An 18,367-nucleotide genomic window follows, 5' to 3' on the forward strand; every position below is an offset into this window, starting at 1 on the left:
AGTGACAGGTGACTGGCTCATGAGTACTCAATTCATTGATGGATTTAGAATCAGTGGCATTATTGGGAGGTGGTAGAAATATAGAAGTGGACCCTGATTGGAAAAAGTAGATCACTAAGAAGACTACCCTTGAAGGGGAGACTGTTCCTGGCCATTTTCTGTCTGTCCTCAGCTTCCTAGCTAGCCACTGTGAGGTGAACTGAACACTTTGAAACTAGGAGCCAAATAACTCATTCATTAAACTTGTTTATCTTAGGTATTTGTCACAGTGACAAAACATCTAATGAAGCAATGATATTATATCATATGATAAGATGTACAATACCAAGAAGGAGCCCTGCTGTGAGCTGAGGTGTTCAGGTGGCTGACAGTGTAGCTTGAACTGTAAAAGTGAGGAGGCCAGTGTATGTGGGGAAAGAGGTGTATGTGGGGAAAGAGGTGTATGAGAATTTTGTACTTCAGGCTCATCTCAACTGTGCACATTAAGAGTACCTAAAAAACAGTCTATTTTTTAAAAGTGGGAAAAAGTGGGAGGGGAGAGGAAAAAATAAAGGACTACTCACTGAGCTTATCCTTGTCCCTACTGCTTGCTTCCCACTCTTTCCAATCTGGCTCTCCTCCATCTCAACCTCATTTACTTCCAAGGTGTAGTACCAACAGTTCCAACAAAGCAGACTACTACAAAATTTATTACAATGAAAAGAATTATCATTTTGATATACAGATTATATTATAATTGAGGATTACATTTCTGGTGAAAAACTAGCTGACATTTTAAAGAATTCTCTGTTATCTCTCTTTCCGGATTTACATAAATATACTGTATATACTCACTTGGCTATACATGTCATTACTGATCTATAAAAATGCAACTCTGGAAATAAGTTACTTCATTGATACTCTTCAACTAAAATTTGCCTAGGCCAGCTGGTCATGCATGCACACACATGCAGTGTGATCAGAGAAACAGGGTTCTACAGTTGACTCATGAAAGGGATACAGTAATGGAAGTTACTTTCTTAAAGAAGGTGGTCTCATTTATTAGAAACAAAGAAGTACTAGAGTTATTTAAAAATAAGTAAGTGGAGAAGGAGGGAAAGGTGGGATGGGAAAGAAAAAGAATAATACCATGTTTACTCTGCCCAGCTTTTGAAGTATCTATCAGGGTGCTTTGTAAGATTTTTCGGGAGCTTTACCATAATAGAAAAATCAATGTTTGGTTTGTTATCACAGCACTTAATATAAATTTTTTTTTTCACCTGGTACCCATAGACATGTTACACTTTCATATTTGTTTCTGAATGTCTAGGTCAGATATTACAGGAAGCTTTGATCACCCTATGATCTGTAAAATGTATGTACTGCCAAAAAATTCTTCTGTAGTTTCCATACAGGAGTGAAGAAGCATATCAGTCCATATCAGCCCAGTGCTGCACAGTATGCTTAGGCAATAATAGATTCTAGTGAAAGAGGGTATGATGCCTCCACTTTATTCTTGGTCCCTGAATAATACCACATAGTAATGCATAATAATGGTTATTGCACTTCAGAATCGCTCAGCTAGAGAGAATCTGTTATATCCCCCAAATAAGTATCTTCTACCATTGTCATTTCTTCACTCAGCTACTAAAAATAAAAAAGAATAGCATTTGTTTGTACTCAGAATTCCAAGTATAGATCAACAGAAATGTTCTATGTGGTGGAGAGTTGTGTATCTAGACTAGAGGTTAACAGACTGAAGCCTAAGAATTAAACGTGATCCACAACCTGTTTCTGTGAAGACCAAAAACTAAGAATTGGTATATATTTCTAAGTTAATCAAAGAAGATGTTGTGGGGGTTGGGAATTTAGTTTAGTGGTAGAGTATAAGCACAGAGGTTCAGTTCCCAGCACAGGAGTTGGGAGGACCTTGTAGCACATGAAAAATTATGAAATTTAGATTTCATTGTCAATAAGATGTTATTTGAACATAATTACAGTTGAATATTTACAAACTGCTGTCATGCTATAAGGCCAGATCTACATGTTGCTCTGGCCACCACAAATGAGCCCATAAGATACTGCATGGGCACATACACATGCATATACCCCCCCCCCACACACACACAAGAAAAATAAAAAGATTTGATGCTATTAGTAAAATATTTAACATAAGAAGCTAACATATAAAACATTAACTTATCCTAGGTTGTATGCTTTTTGACTTTGTCACATCAACTCCAACTGGAAAGCTCTTTTCATATATTTTTTTAAATTTAATTTTTATTAGCATTTTCCATGATTATAAAAAATATCCCATGGTAATTCCTTCCCCCCCCCACACACACACACTTTCCCCTTTGAAATTCCATTCTCCATCATATTACCTCCCCATCACAATCATTGTACTAACATATATACATATATTTTTTTTCTTGGAAAAACTTTACTGTTTTCTAAACATGCTGTCTCATAACTTGAGAGGATGGCCATGTATTTGTGGGCAGTCTAGGGTACAGAGTGAGTTCAAGTTCATTTTGGCCTGAGTGAGATCCAGCCTCAAAAAAAAAAAAAAAGTATACCCTAACATGTTTCTGGAAGGTACAGTTTCTGTTTCTGAGACATGTCACTTCTTTTTTTATTATTATTATTTTCTCTTTTTTCTCAGTTTTTATTAACATTTTCCATGATTATAAAAAAATATCCCATGGTACCTTCCAGTGAGTTGTTGGCCAGGGAGGTCCCTGATGCCCCCAAAACATTATAGGCCATTGCCGAGGCCCTTGGTTTCCCACCAAGATAGATGGTAAGACCCTATTGCTGAAGACTCCACATACTTGGGCTGCAAGGCCACTGAGAAATCCTGCTGGAACTGAGCTGATAACTTCCTCCATGTAGACCAGCTGATAGAAAGCTGGAAGAAGCCATTCTACATGCAGTTCAATGGGGAAAGAGAAATCACCAGTGAAGATAATCAACAGTGGACACTGCAAGCCTTATAATTGGCCAGCCAGGCCAAATGAGCCAATGGGTGCAATAGTGGCATATCTGTTATGGTGGAAACCATCTGCCCTCCAATTGGACTGGAGGCCCGCTCCAAGGGAGGGAATACATCCCTGACACTGAAAACTTAAAACAGGGGTTGTCATGATCCCTAGGGTTGTAACATCTGCTGATGTCTGGATAAGTGTATATACTATGCCTATCAAACTGCCCAGTAAGGACTTCTCTTAATATTCATACCCTTATATTAATGCTACTCTCATTTTGGGTAGAGAATCTTCTCTTTTCAGATGGCAGTGACCTTGGGACGACTCAGAACGTATCATAAAAAATTTATCATAAAAAATATCCCAAATAATACTTAATGGGGAAAGACTCAAAGAATGCCCATTGAGATCAGGAACAAGATGATGTCCACTCTCATCTTTGGTCTTCAACATAGTACTAGAAGTTCTAGCCCAAGCAATAAAGACTGGAGAAAGATATAAAAGGGATACGAAGCCGAGTGTGGTGGTGTACACCTTTAATCCCAGCACTCAGGAAGCAGAGATAGGAGGATCGCAGTGAGTTCGAGGCCACCCTGAGACTACATAGTAAATTCCAGCTCAGCCTGGGCTAAAGTGAGACCCTACCTCAAAAAAAAAATAAATAAATAAAAATAAAAAACAAAATAAATAAAAGAGAGGGCTGGAGAGATGGCTTAGCAGTTAAGCACTTGCCTGTGACACATAAGGACCCTGGTTCGAGGCTTGATTCCCCAGGACCCACGTTAGCCAGATGCACAAGGGGTACACGCATCTGAAGTTCATTTGTAGTGGCTGGAAACCCTGACACGCCCATTCTCTCTCTTTCTCTTTCTTCCTCTGTCTGTCACTCTCAAATAAATAATAAATAAAATAAAGGCCAGTCTGTTGGGCTTGTCTTAAAACAAAAAATAAAAGAAATACAAATTGGAAAGGAAGGAATTAAGTTAGACCTATTTGTAAACGATGTGATCCTATACATCGGTGACATGAGAACCTCCATCTCAAAACTCTTAAAGGTGATTAATTCCTTCAGCAAAGTTGCAGGATACAAAATCAATGCACAGAAATCAGTAGCTTTTCTATATACAAAGGACAAAGATAAAAAGGAAGAAATTAGCGACATTGTCCCATTTCAATAGCAGCAAAAAAGAAAAACAAAATCATGGAATAACACTAACCAAGGATGTAAAACACTTATATAATGAAAACACAAAAACACTCAAGAAAGAAATTGAGGAAAACCTGAGAAGACGAGAAGACCTCCCATGTTCCTTGGTAGACAGAATTAACATTGTGACAATGGCCATCCTATAAAAATCTTCATGATCTCAAAATTCATATGGAATGGCAGCAGGCCTTGGATATCCAAGCATATCCTCAGCAAAAGAAACACCTCTGGAGGCATCACCATACCTGATATATTAGAAAGCTCTATTACAAAGCCATAGTAACAAAAACAGCATGGTACATCATTGTCAAAGAACATGATTGGCTTGCTGTCTTTTTGAGTGCTGTCCGCAAAATGTTACCCAGACTTTAGATGAACAGGATGGTCTAAGAACTAATGGAGTCACTGTGACATTCGGAACACTGGTGATACAGGACTTCTGTGGTGTCCTTGAGAATGACAGAGCCTTATCTTGGCCATTTTTGGACTGTGACTTAGTTGCTGAGGCATTAGACATTCAGTGGTCACACAAAGCTTCCACTGAGTCAAAGGCCACCTTTATTTTGGTTATATACATGTTCTTATGAATTTGATGAACAAGCACAGACCACAGGAGGGTGAAATATAGATTTAGAAATTTTCCGGGCGTGGTGGCGCACGCCTTTAATCCCAGCACTCGGGAGGCAGAGGTAGGAGGATTGCCGTGAGTTCGAGGCCACCCGGAGACTCCATAGTGAATTCCAGGTCAGCCTGGGCTAGAGTGAGACCCTATCTCGAAAAAAAAAAAAGAAATTTTTTAGAGCTTGATAGAAAGGAAAGACTTCTGTCTTTATGGACAGGAGGGAGTCTCCAGAAAACAGGTGAATTCAGTGGGTGACATTTTGGTTATGGGTTTTTTAAGTACTTACTTGAGAGAAAGGGGAGGGGCACAGAGATAATAGGCATGCTAGGGCCTCTGGCCCCCCACAGATGAACTCCAGATACACATGCCAAATTGTGTATCTGGTTTATGTAGATACTGGGAAATTGAACCTGGGTCCTTAGGCTTTACAGGCAAGGACCTTAACCACTAAGCCAACTCTCCACCCCAAGGTTATGGTTTTTATGGAATGCATCACAGGCTACCATAGGCCAAGGTCCAGATTCACATGACAAAGACCAGATTTCACTGTTTCTAGGGGAGAAAGACCATGTTTCTGTAGTGTGTGGCAATATTTCCAGAATTCTTAGGTAGAGATTAAAAGTTTTGTCATCTAAAAAGGTTGCTAGCTTAATCTAGACATCTTTCCTGGAGGGGTATAACTTTCCAGGGAAGAAAAGAGATAAGGAAAAACTCCAGGTTTTCTTTGCAGGCTTACTGACATTTCCCATTTTTAGATGTTTGAGAGGAGGGGCAATATAAGTAGGCTTCTCCACAGAGAAGCATAGTAGGCAGTTTTTACATCTTCTCCCTCTAGCCAGTATGGTAGGCCTGGCTCAATCACCTGTTCAGCACTCCCAAAGATCTCTAGTTTTACCACCCAGAAAACTACAGTTGTATAATGCATACACTTGATTTAATTAGAGGGGAAGTTGCAGTTTACCCTTTATCCAGCAAGCTAGACCAAGTCAGTCAGAGACTTTCTGTAGGATTTCTAGCCACTGGGAGTGATAGAATAAGAACTCTGGTGACCACAGCTATGCTCCTCTAAACATAGGAGGTATGCACAGTCATATCTTCCACCATACTGAGAGAGGATGAAACCACAGTAGAGAGAAGCAGAAGACGACCAATGTACCTCAGCTCAGCTGTTCCTGAGGCTCAGACCAGAGGATCACTTTAGATGGAGGGAGGGTGAGAAAGCAATATTTAAAATGAAGGAAGGGAGGGAGAGGGAGGATGCAAAGAAGTATCCTAACAGCATTCTGTTTCAGGTGGTTTTTTGGTTTGTTTGGTGTTTTTTTTTTTTTTTGTTTTTTTTTTTGCTTATTTGTTTATTGTTTTTTTTTTTATTGTTGTTTTGAGGTAGGGTTTCACTGCTTCTCAAACTGACCTGGAACTCACTATGTACTCTGAGGGTGGTCTCGAATTCATGGTGATCCTCCTGCCTCTGCCTCCCAAGTGCTGGGATTAAAGGCATGTGCCACCACACCTGCCTTGAAGTCATGTTCTTAATGTACTTTGGTTCTGTTAGACCCAATCCTGTGATTATAACTAATTCCCCTTTTCCTTCAAATTTCTTTTTTTTTGGGGGGGGGTGTTGTGGTTATTATTGGTAGTGGTGTTGGTATTTGCATTGAGGTAGCGTCTCACTCTAGCCCAGGCTGACCTGGAATTCACTCTGTACTTCCAAGCTGGCTTCGAATTCACAGCCATCCTCCTACCTCTGCCTCCCAAGTGATAGTATAACCTTAAAGACTTTTTAGGACTTGGGTTTCTTCTTAAGTCAGAAGTGTTCATTAAAAGATTGTTACAGGGCTGGAGAGATGGCTTAGCAGTTAAGGCACTTGCCTACAAAGCCAAAAGACCCAGGTTTGATTCTCCAGGACCCACGTAAGCCAGCTACACAAGGTGGCACATACGTCTGGAGTTCATTTATAGTGGCTGAAGGCCCTGGCATGCCCATTCTCTCTCTCTGTCCCTCCCTCCTTCCCTCGCTCCCTTCCTCCCTATTGTTTCTTTCTCAAATAAATTTTAAAAATTGAAAAACAATTTTTTAAAAAGATTGTTATAAAAAATTGGGGGCTGACATGTTGGGTCATGATATGCACAGACATTTATCCAACCCATAACTGTGGGCTTACTCCACAATGCATGACCCATATATCTCAGCAGAGGGGCAAAGGGGAGGGGTAGGTCATGGATGAGCCTAATAATGGTACCAAACTGAGTATATTTGCTGAATACAAAACTAATTAATAAAAAAATAAAAAATTTTAAAAATGATATAATTCTAATGTCATGTAGCTATGTGTTTCAGCTTTGGTTACATACATGTTTTTGATTATTATTTTCTTTTCTTGGAAATATGGTAATGTCCCTTTTAATTACATATTGTTTTTTACATATTTTATATTCTATCACAACTTTTAACAATTTTTAGTCTATAAGTATATGTATTTTTGCCTGTTATAAGTAAATGTATTCTTGTTTCACTTTTAATTTATTTGGATATCTTTTGTTATCCCTCAATTTTTAATCTTTATTGCAAAATAAATTTACTTATAGTCAGAATAGGATGGGGTATCATTTTCATATCTATTTAGCCATTGGATATCAATTTCATTAAAGTATTTAATCCATTAAGATGCAAAGATAATGTTGATAATAATTTAGTCATGCCCTTCACATTTCTGTTTGTTTTATAAAATCATTAATTTATATCAAAAAAATTAGGGGCTGGAGAGGTGACTTAGTGGTTAAGGCACTTGCCTGCAAAGCCAAAGTTCCCAGGTTCAATTCCCCAGGACCCACATAAACCAGATGCACAAGGTGGTGCATGCATCTGGAGTTTGTTTGCAGTGGCTGAAGGCCCTAGTATGCCCATATTCTCCTTCTTCCTCCCCCCCCATAAAGTAAATTTTTAAAATATTTTTAAAAGTATTAAAAACTGGGCTGGAGAGATGACTCTGTGGCTAAAAGTATACTTACTTGCAAGGCCTGACAGCCCAGGTTCAATTCCCCAGTAACCCATGTAAAGCCAGATGCACAAAATGGTGCGTACATTTGTAGTTTGCAATGGCAAAACACCCTGGTGTTCCCATAATCCCATTCCCCCCAATAAGTTTTTTTTTTAAAGGCCGGGCATAATGATGCATGATTTAATCCCAGCATTCAGGAGGCTGAGGTAAGGAAATTGTTGTGAGTTTGAGGCTAACCTGGGGCTACAGAGTGAGGTTCAGGTCAGCCTGGAGTAGAGAGCCTGCCTCAAAAAAAGTAAAATTATTGTGGGGGCTGCAGAGATGGTTCAGTGGTTAAAGACACTTGCTATTAAATCCTGCCAGCCCTGATTCACTGCTCTAGACACCCACAGAAAGTCTGATGCAAGGAGTGGCACCAGCTTCTGGCATTCATTTGCAGTGGCAAGATCCTGATGTACCCATACACATGCATGTTTTAAATAGCTGAATATATCACTGATTTTTTTAAATTTTTTATTTATTTATTTGAGGGCGACAGACACAGAGAGAAAGACAGATAGAGGGAGAGAGAAAGAATGGGTGCGCCAGGGCTTCCAGCCTCTGCAAACGAACTCCAGATGTGTGCGCCCCCTTGTGCATCTGGCTAATGTGGGACCTGGGGAACCGAGCCTCGAACTGGGGTCCTTAGGCTTCACAGGCAAGCACTTAACCGCTAAGCCATCTCTCCAGCCCTGATTTTTTTTTTAAGTAGAAATTCTGAGATTTAACCTCAAACTTAACATAATCTTCCATGGAAACTTTTGTGGATGGGAGGAGGCTAAATTCCACAATATTCTTAAAATGAGAAATATCAGAAAGGTGTTTTAAAATATTTTGTTTCAGCATATAAAATCTCTTCATAGAATTCTTTTGTTAAAGGCATAGTGATGTTGGGTTGTTGCCAGAATCGTGGGATCTTAACTAGCCTAGTTAACTATATTAAAAAAAAAGAAAATGTCAAGCTTTCAGAACTACTGATGTCCAAGTGTACTTCATATTCTTAATCCAATGCTGAAATTTACACCACATCTGGAGTAATTACATGCATCCACAAAAGTGTGTGTGTGTGAGAGAGAATGAGAGAGAGAGAGAGAGAGAGAGAGAGAATATGAATCTGGGCATACTTACTTCAGGGAGAATGGAGTTGGTAAGGAAGGGTAAGGGCCGACTTGTAGCACAGCCCTAAGAGCAAATTCTTGGCACTGGCTTCCATTTTCTCCTTATAACACTGTAGGGTGTCATTATGTCAATATTCTGTCATTTATATACTTGGTAATACATCGTGTCTGATTGAGGAATAGTTTCTCTTGCATCATCATCCCCTTGATCCAGTTAATGTACATCACTGTGAAGAAAAATTTGTCTCAATGATAAATGTCCTCTGTTCTCTTTCTGATGATAAATCATTTTTGATGGTTAATAATCTGAGGGAAAGTCACCTAGTTTAAAATGATGTAAAGTAGCTGGGCATGGTGGTGCATGCCTTTAATCCCAGCACTCGGGTGACAGAGGTAGGCAGATCACTGTGAGTTCGAGGCCACCCTGAGACTACATAGTGAATTCCAGGTCAGCCTGAGCTACAGTAAGACCCTACTTTGAAAAACCAAAAAATAAATAAATAAATAAATAAATAAATAAATAAATAAATAAATAAAAAGTGATGTAAAGTATATGGATATAGACCTAAGATTTTCCAAATATATAATTTAGATTTACTCAGTTTTGTGTATTTAGATTTTGAAAGGTCGATGAATATTTCTTAAGTATTTTCACCATTGCTCATCAAAGATACCATCTACTGCATTTCTAATAGTAACCAGTCCCATTACATGACAAATCTTCCTAGGCTGAGATTGTTCTTAACAATTCCTCCAAGAACCATAAAGCTACCATGGAAAAGAGTGGCCAAGCTATCAGTCAGCAATCCCAATGCCAGGCTACACAGTGAAAATAATAAGTACATGGCTCACATGCATGTATGAGTGCTTAAATAAAATCACGGAGAGTTAGAAAAACTTAAAATTTCACAGGAGGTAATGATTATAGAAATGTCAGGCTAGAACAGGTAAGTACTCAGGATCTTTCCAGCCAAAAGCTCTATAGAATAATGGGTTTATATGTAGATGAATGAATGTTTGTTCTTTCTTTGGGACTGACTGAGTCTCACTGTAGGCCAGGTTATCCTTGAGAGCTGGCCTCAAACTCCTGCCACAGCCTCCCAATGCCACAATCATACATAAATTTTGAAAAAGCAAAAACTATTACAGGCTTCTCTGTGGGAATAATAATGATGCATGTATGCTGTATATTTTTAGAGACTTCAAAAGTAACTTGAGGAACAAAATGAAGCAGCCAAGTGTTTGCCCCCTTCTCATCATTAGGTGTAAATTTCTCTGTACAAAACATTTTATTTTGATTGAGTACTTACTGTAGCATTCTAGATTACATTACTTTAAGTCCAGATGAATTATGATGAAGCTTTATTTTTGCAAGAGAATTTAGCCCCAAAGCAATAGCTAGGTGATTTGTTAAATCTGTAATCTCCAAAATTTTCGCTTCATGCCTCACCATTTCAATGTTTTCAATCAAGTGGCATTTTAAAGAACTTTTAGTAATGCTTGCTTTCCTGAATTTCCCTCTCTTGCCATACTGTTCTCTCTCAGCTCCTGGTGGCAGCTTGGGGCATGCCTCACTGTGTCTGTGGTCCCATACCATCAGTGGCCCTCTCCTCAGCCTTCTGCCCAGCCTTCAGTCATCCCTTTCATGAGCGCCATTCAGCCACCTTTCAGCCCTCTCAGTGGGCCTGGAGAATGGGCCTCCCTTGCATCCTGGGAACACATAATCTCCCAGGTAGCCTCCTCCTTGAAGCACCTCCAGAGCATGCTGTTCATGAACAGCAGGATACCCTCTCCACCCAGTTCCTAATCCCTCATAAATGGGAAGGAGGTCGCAGGGTTGTGTAAGTGAAAAGAAAAGTAAGGAGGCGGGTAGGCCTGGCAACACAATGTCAGTATGTCAGTGCAGGGTCCTCCAGTGGCTGCACCACAATCAGCACCAGCTGCAGCCCAATTAAACCTTCACAGGTCACAGGTGTTCCAGACAGAAGACGCTTTTAACAAAACCACTTTCTGGAGAATACCTAAGACTTTTTAAGTAAGCACTGTGGCCCATTTCTTTCTGCGTATTCTTTAAGGCTATTTACTATACTTGAAATACAAAGAAGCTGAGATTAAGCCTCACTGGATGACGTGCTTTCTTCCTGCCGAGCAGCAGGAGGAACACAGACCGCCTCTCTGCTGTGTGTGATCAGTGTGCTTCTGCCCGGAGAAAAGGCCTCTGTGCATACTCAGACTGCTACTGCAGGTGCATGAATTCAGCTATCAAGAACTGCTTTTCCCCAGGAGAGCTAAGTGTCAGAGCAAACACATACATGCAGAAAACCTGTATCCAATCCCCAACACTGAAAAAAAAAAAACCTACTTTTCTACCTAAAGTCACTCAAACCTCTAATGGCATATTTAAAATTGCTGGATTAACTTTCTCCAAAGATCCAAGTGCTCTCTGTCTGTGCTAGGAGCTGGAAGGTGATAGAACCAAGCAGAGCCTCCTTGGTTGTGTAAGCTGCATTAGAAACTTTCTTTGAGGATCTTGTTAATCTCTGAGTATATAAAGTTAAGCTAGAATGCCAGCATCCCTGCCCAGGAAGCAGCTCTTAGTCTGTTCCTATCCAGGTCTGTTTGCAGCAGCATGTCTCTCTCCAAGCTTGCATGCCTCTGTGATCTATGTAGTAGCAAGAAAGTACAGACAGGGCTCAGGCCTTCTGTGGAAATGGAAGTAACTGCTTAACTTTCTCATCTCTAAATGCACCAGAAGAGAAGAAGCTGGCTATGCTGTAAACCAAGAAGAACAAGGAAAAGTTAGAGCACAGCAGGGATAAATGGCCACAAAACTGCCCAAATTTTGCAGGCTTTCCTTCCTGTTGTTTGATTTTTTTTAAAGTCTTTGCCTTGACTATTCTTTATCACATCTTTTTGAAAAATTGTTGCTGCCTGCTTTAGAAACCATGTTGGCTTAACTTTCACTGGGCATCTGCTTGTTTGGCTAAGCCGAACCACCTGTTTAAACTCTTCCTGTCTCGTGGATTTTTGGAAAGAACCATAGGCCATGTATAAGAAGTGGTTTCTTTTTTTCCCACAGTGAAGTAAGACATTGTTCGTCCTCTCCTAGCATTCAGAATTCTGCACAATTGCCTCTTTTGACCCTTTGCATTTAAAAGTGAAGTAATTAGATTTCCCAAGGTCCAGTAGTCAAGAGCCATCTTATCCTAGAACATCGCTTCCCCACAGCCCCAGTGGAGCCATCTCTCCTGCAGTCCAGTTGTTCCTATGCTGTTGTAAAAGCATTGCCTTTGCAGCAGAGAGTTAAGATTCATACTAGTCCCTTTGACTAACTTGTTTCTCATTTAAACATAACTATTCACTACTTACTAACTTTGTTTTGAGGATTTCTTGACATCTTCATTAAAAGTCTTTTCCTGACTCTTATGAACCCATCAGCAGTTCTCCTCTTTCACACTGAGTTTCCGCTTGCTTTATGTTTTTGTCAGATATCTGATAATCAGAACTACTGAATGATTTGAACAAGAATCTGTGACACAACACTGCTTAAATTGGTGTCAGTGGCCATGGTAAGGGGGGCTGGGATGCATGTCTTAGTCTGACTCATAATAAGATCCTAGGTCCCCTTCTGCCATTTGTCTCATTTTTCTCAGTTCCATAACAGATGTTTTCAGTTTTGTAATGAGACATGCATCTATTCTTAAATAGGTATTGATCTTTTAGTTAAAATTGAAAAAGAATACACCTCAGCTTTGAAAGATTTTTGCTTGTACAGCCTAATGTACAAAAGTTAGCCATGTTGGTGGCTGGCTGACAACCCATTTAAATGATCTAGTCTGCACCTGTGGGGGAAATGACAGGATGGTGAAAGGATTAAAGGAAGGCCTCCAAAATTGTTTTTGCTGAAGAAATTAAAGAACTCAAATGGCTAAAGGTTTTCTCTCTAACTGGGCTATTTAAGCATTCCAGACAGTCTGTATTCATCTAATAACTTCTCAGCAGAGGTTTTCTGTGGCCTGATGGGAAAAGTTAATCTGGATCTCCTCTTGCTGAAACACTTCTGGACTCCTGTCTATCTCATTTGGATGTGATGCCTCCAGTAAGCTTCGTGGTCCTTGTGTGCTATGAATAAAAGATCAGTCAGTTGATCATTCCAGAGGTACATAAGCATATACTCATCTCATTGGGTTGTTTGTTTGTTTTTTTTTAAGATTTTTTATATAATCAGAAAAGTCTCAGTTTAAATCAAACACCTTTCTTCATAGTTTTTTTTTTTTTTTTTTTTTTTTTTTTTTTTTTTTAAGTTTATCGAGGTAGGGTCTCACTCTAGCCCATGCTGACCTGGAATTCACTATGGAGTCTCAGGGTGGCCTTGAACTCACAGCAATCCTCCTACCTCTGCCTCCGAAGTGCTGGGGGTTAAAGGCGTGCTCCACCACGCCTGGCTTGCTCATAGTTTCTTTAATACTCAGAGAGAGATGTGATGGAAGGTTTATTTGAAAAGACCTTACCTTCCCAAAGCTTTCTGCAGAAAGGTAAATCATTGGGCAATTAATTGATTTTATATTTCTTTCACCAAGTAAGGCAAAAGATCCCCAGTTATACATTGTTTTAGTCCTAGTATACATTATAGTACTTTTTGTAAATTCCTTATACTTTTTCCCGGTGTCAGTGTAGTTCCCCATTACCACTGCCACCATGGCAACAAGCAAAAGAGCTCATGTTTCTAAGTAAAAATTTTGGTACCTGTAAAAGCATCTCTTAGAAAGAACCCAGAGTGTGTTCTTGTTATTATTACTGTATGGTACCTTTGCAGAAAGGATGGAACTCCAGACTGAAAGCATTCCTTATGATGACCATGTGTCATATAATAAACAATATTTGTTACTCATCTTCATTTCAAAAAGTTAATTGTAGTTGTCAAGACCTAGCTTATGTAAGACATAAAGAGAAATACTATAGAATAATGGCCATATATGGGAAAGATGCATATAGCATCTTTTGGAAAGTTGTTCATAGTTAAAAACTATAGTAAATTTTTTGGGAGTTTTGAATGTATAGCCCCACAGACTCAAGTATTTTATTAAAATGTAGTTTGCAAGGCTAGAGAGATGGCTCAGAAGTTAAGGCACTTGCTTGCAAAGCCTAATGACCCAGGTTCAGTTCCTCAGTACCCATGTAAAGCCAGATTCACAAAGTGGCACATGCATCTGGAGTTTATTTGCAGTGGCTAGAGTAGAGGTCATTCATACCCCTAACCCCTACCCCTACCTTCCTCCTTCCCTGCCTCTCTGTGTGTGTGTGTCTCCTTGCAAATAAATTTTAAAATTTTTTAAACTATTATAAACATATTATGGTAATTTGAATGTATGACTCAGTAGACTCAGGTGTTTTATTAAAATTGAGTGTGTAGCTTCAGCCCCTAGCAGACCAGACTTCTACTACAAAGGGGCCTGTCACTGGGTGGGGGGAGGATCTGAATTCCAGCCCAAAGGTGTCCACAGAGAGGTTTGAGATCTGGCAGGATCCCTGCTTGCTGCCTTTTGGGTTTTGCTGACTTGGTGGTGGTTTCTCTCTTTACTTGGATATATTAGTAGGAGCCAGCTTCTTCTGCCATTAATGGAACTTCCCCTGGATCTATAAGCTTGAAATAAGCCTGTTCCTCCCATAAACTGTATTTGGTTGGGTATTCATGCCAGTATTGTGGAGCTGTCTGCTACACATGCATTGACTGTTCTTAACATATTACAGCCCTAGTTCATGCTCTGGTTGCTGTCACCAGGCTTCTCTTCTGTCCATCCCTGTCTCCTTTCTCATCCTTTGAATGTATCTGTTCCTTGTGCATCTGTCCTCAGCCCCATCTCTGTTTGTCTCTATTATGGAATAGGGAGGAGCAAAGTTAAAAGGATATAATGACCTGGAGAGGTGGCTCAGTGGTTAAATGGTCTCACTTGCAATGCCTACCAGCCCAGGTTCAATTCCCCAGCACTCACATGAAGCCAGATGCAAAGTGGCACATGCATCTGTTATCAACCATAAGGGAGATTGAGCCAGGCAAATCCAAAGCTCATGAGCCAATTAGAAATTTTTGTGAAGTCAAGCAGTTCATTTGCAATAGGAAGAGAGCCTGTCTCAAAGAAGGTGGAGCACAGAAACCTCAAAATTGTCCTCTGAACTCCACATGCATTCCATGGCGCACACACCCATACACACACCTCCACTTTACTTCTGTTTACTATATTTGACATGCTTCCATCATACCTCTGCTAACAGATGAACTGGGGCATCAGTCATTTAGCAAATGAGTTAGCATAGATTTAACATTTGTCTAGCATTCATTGTTAGGTACTCCAAAAAATGGCCCTAATTATTATATGGTGTGCTGTTCATTCTTTGGAGTAAGTCTCAGATAGGACATGTGTAAAATATGCTGTTGGTCCAAGGTCCGGCACTTCTCTGTTTCCCTTAGTCTGGGAGAACTACAATGGACATGTCTGCACTGTTGTGGAGCAAAAAGGAGTGCTCCATAACCCCACCTGGTAATTCAGCACTCTGCTTCCTCTAGTGTTTGTTCAGACCTTAGATTTTCCAGATTACTGAGGGAGCATGGAGAATTCATTACCTCCCCACCTTTGTGGGGGAGTACAGTGGGCCTTTCACAGGCTTCTACTGTGCCTATTAGCACACCCCTGTTTTCAAGAGTGATTTGCTTTTGGGTGAATGTGTTCTCTGGTTTGTTTTGTTTTTGCACCAGAACGTCTCTTAAAATGGTTTTACTAATTGCTAGAAGCTTTTGTTGTTTGTTTGTTTGTTTTTGCTTCAACAAGTTTGTAGTCACTTTTTTTTCCCAAAAAAAAAAGCGCATTAAGATATGTAGCCACTATAGTTAACTTCAGTGCTCACTAATGAAGCCCAGAACTAATGGTTACTTTGTCATGATTTAACAAAGCCATCTAAATCTATGTCTTTCTTTTTTTTTTTTTTCTTTTTTCATTTTTTTGGAACGCTCCCTAAATATGTGAGTAAATCCCCTCAAAAGCTACTAAACTGCTTTGGTAGCCATTAGCCCTGAACACATCGAGGAGCTCTTTTCAGTAAGTGAACAAACAAAAAATATGCTGAATGGCTAGACAAATGTGTTTCAGCTGCCCCTTTCATTTACCAATTCAAGGCACAGTCAGTGTCAATCACTGTTTGCCTATTGAGCTGAAAATCACTGTCTGTCTTTTCACCCCAGCAGTATCGCTTCTGCTCTCTGAGGTCCAGAGAGTTTAAAAAGAGATTTCAGGATTCTTGAATCTTCTCCTTCCTCTTGCCTACTTTTCTCCTTCCCACTGCACCAATTCCACCCTTTCCCCAGACTCTTCAGTACTCCCAGCTCTCCTCCCTGAGAAAGGCACTTCTCTGTTCTGATGCACCTCTCCAAATAAAAGCAGACATACCTGTCTCATTCAAAGTACATGGAAAGAAATGCTTTTTCATGTGGATAGCACATCAGAGGTTGAAAGGAATGTGGAAATTCTCTGCTGATGAGCAAGACCTTGCTTTGCTGCAGAATACACCTTCCTCTGATCCTCCCTCTCAGGTCCTCTCTCCCACAGTACACAGGCATGCCTGTCCTTGGCGTGCTCTTGAGGAATGTATATGGACATACCTGATCCACATTCGAGCACAAACACAGCTTTTATACATCTTTTGCTGGCTCTGAGTACGACTACATTGTTTTAGAAGAAAGCTCTGTAATATGGTTACCTTACCCTTTTGAAAACATAAATAAAGTGTTGGGATGTAGCTGAGTGGTAGGGTGCTTGCTTTTAGCTTATGTGAGGCTATAGATTCTGTCTCAGCCCCACCAGAAAACAACACTCAAAGTGGAATAACTCCCACAGGTAAAGTTTAGCAAAGTGCTTATGGTATAGAAATTACACAACAGATAAATATTTACATATGATTACGTTTTAATGAAAATGCTTACATTTTTCAATATAATGTCTCTAAAAAGGACTATTTATTCTTTTCCCTCTTTTACTTTTTGTTCAATTTCAGATTATTGCAGTCTGCAGAGAAGCAGCTCTTCTAGCTCTAGAAGAAGACATCAAAGCCACTTGCATCATGAAGAGGCATTTCACTCGAGCTTTGAGCATTGTGACACCTAGAATTCCTGAGTCACTGAGGCATTTTTATGAAGATTATCAAAAGAAGAGTGAGCTACTCACAGTCTGAGATGACATTCAGATTCATGGCATTGAAATCTTTCTTAGAGAAAAATTCATTTTCATATTTTGTCTGTAAAGTTCCTTTAATGTGTTTAAAGTTCCTTAATATGTAAAATGTTTAAGATATTTTCAGTAGAATTGAAGATCCAGTTAAACATTTTGAATCATAAGAATACAATAAAAATCTCAGCATGGATTGGAGTCAACTTTAGTAGTGTGGTCCATTGGTCCCTTGAAATAGTTTCATTACTCCAGAATTCATGCCAGTGCCTTCCTCAGTGCTGGCCTGTGGAAGTCCATTTACATGGAATATGTATGTTTGGCTGAATAGCACTCACTGAGCTTTATCTTCCAGAACCTACTAGGTTGGTATGGTCTTGTTCTCCTTACTCTTTACACTGTTATTTATGGCCCAAAATAACAATACCAAGTTATTTCATAATACAGTGCCCTTTGAGAGGTTAAAAATTTGTAGGTGTTAGGCTAGTGTGAGCCCAGAAGAACAAGCTTGTTGCTATAAGGAAATTGTATTAAATTTTCCTTTTTTAACTTGTACCCATTAAAAAGTTAGCAGTCATCTTTTCAGTTGAAAAATAAGCCTAAAAACAAACTATACTCTGAATCATCTTGTAGTATTCTAAATATTTATATTTATACCTCTAGTTGTTTATCTTCAGAGTGTTGACACTTTAATGCTCCATAAATACCATAGAAAAAGCTTTGGGCAAGTGAGTCTCTGACTTTCACATGAAAAGCTAGCAGTGGACAGAATATTCACTTAGATGTGTCACTATGTGAAAATTCCCAAGGCAGATTAATTCATGAAATAAGTCCTGATCATCACAGTAACAGGGTGTATAGTTTTGTTTCTGAAGATATTCTGAAGTCACAGTTCACCTGATTCTGTGGCTCTTAGAGATTTGCTCTGAAAGACAACATTGGTCTTACAGTATATAAAACTACCTTTTGTTTCACTTAAGAGCCAGGAGAGAAAAGGAGGGCAGAAAAGTGGGCTTCCATGTTGATCAGGAATGTGGCCTGCTGCTTTCAACATGGAGTGTGGCCCAGGGCATCTCAAGATGTATGGGCTCAACTGGAGCCTCCAGAGGATGCTAGGAATCCACCATTGATCTATAGTACACTGTGGCCTCATAAAAGATCCTTAGGGAGCTGGGCATGGTGGTGCATGCCTTTAAT

General features: G+C 39.7%; 1 protein-coding gene across 3 annotated transcripts in view; it reads left to right on the forward strand.

The window, feature by feature from the left end:
- Positions 1 to 17,371, forward strand: part of Spata5 (spermatogenesis associated 5) — a 257,900-nt gene extending 240,529 nt beyond the window's left edge. For all 3 annotated transcript variants that reach the window (XM_004667022.2, XM_045131630.1, XM_004667023.2), the window contains one exon: positions 17,001 to 17,371. In XM_004667022.2, the coding sequence (XP_004667079.1) occupies positions 17,001 to 17,177 (177 nt within the window). In that variant the 3' untranslated portion in view covers positions 17,178 to 17,371. The remainder of the gene's footprint in view (positions 1 to 17,000) is intronic.
- The last annotated feature ends 996 nt before the right edge of the window (positions 17,372 to 18,367 follow it).

This window comes from Jaculus jaculus, chromosome 12 (genome assembly GCF_020740685.1).
Source record: "Jaculus jaculus isolate mJacJac1 chromosome 12, mJacJac1.mat.Y.cur, whole genome shotgun sequence".
NCBI classification, from domain to species: Eukaryota; Metazoa; Chordata; class Mammalia; order Rodentia; family Dipodidae; genus Jaculus; species Jaculus jaculus.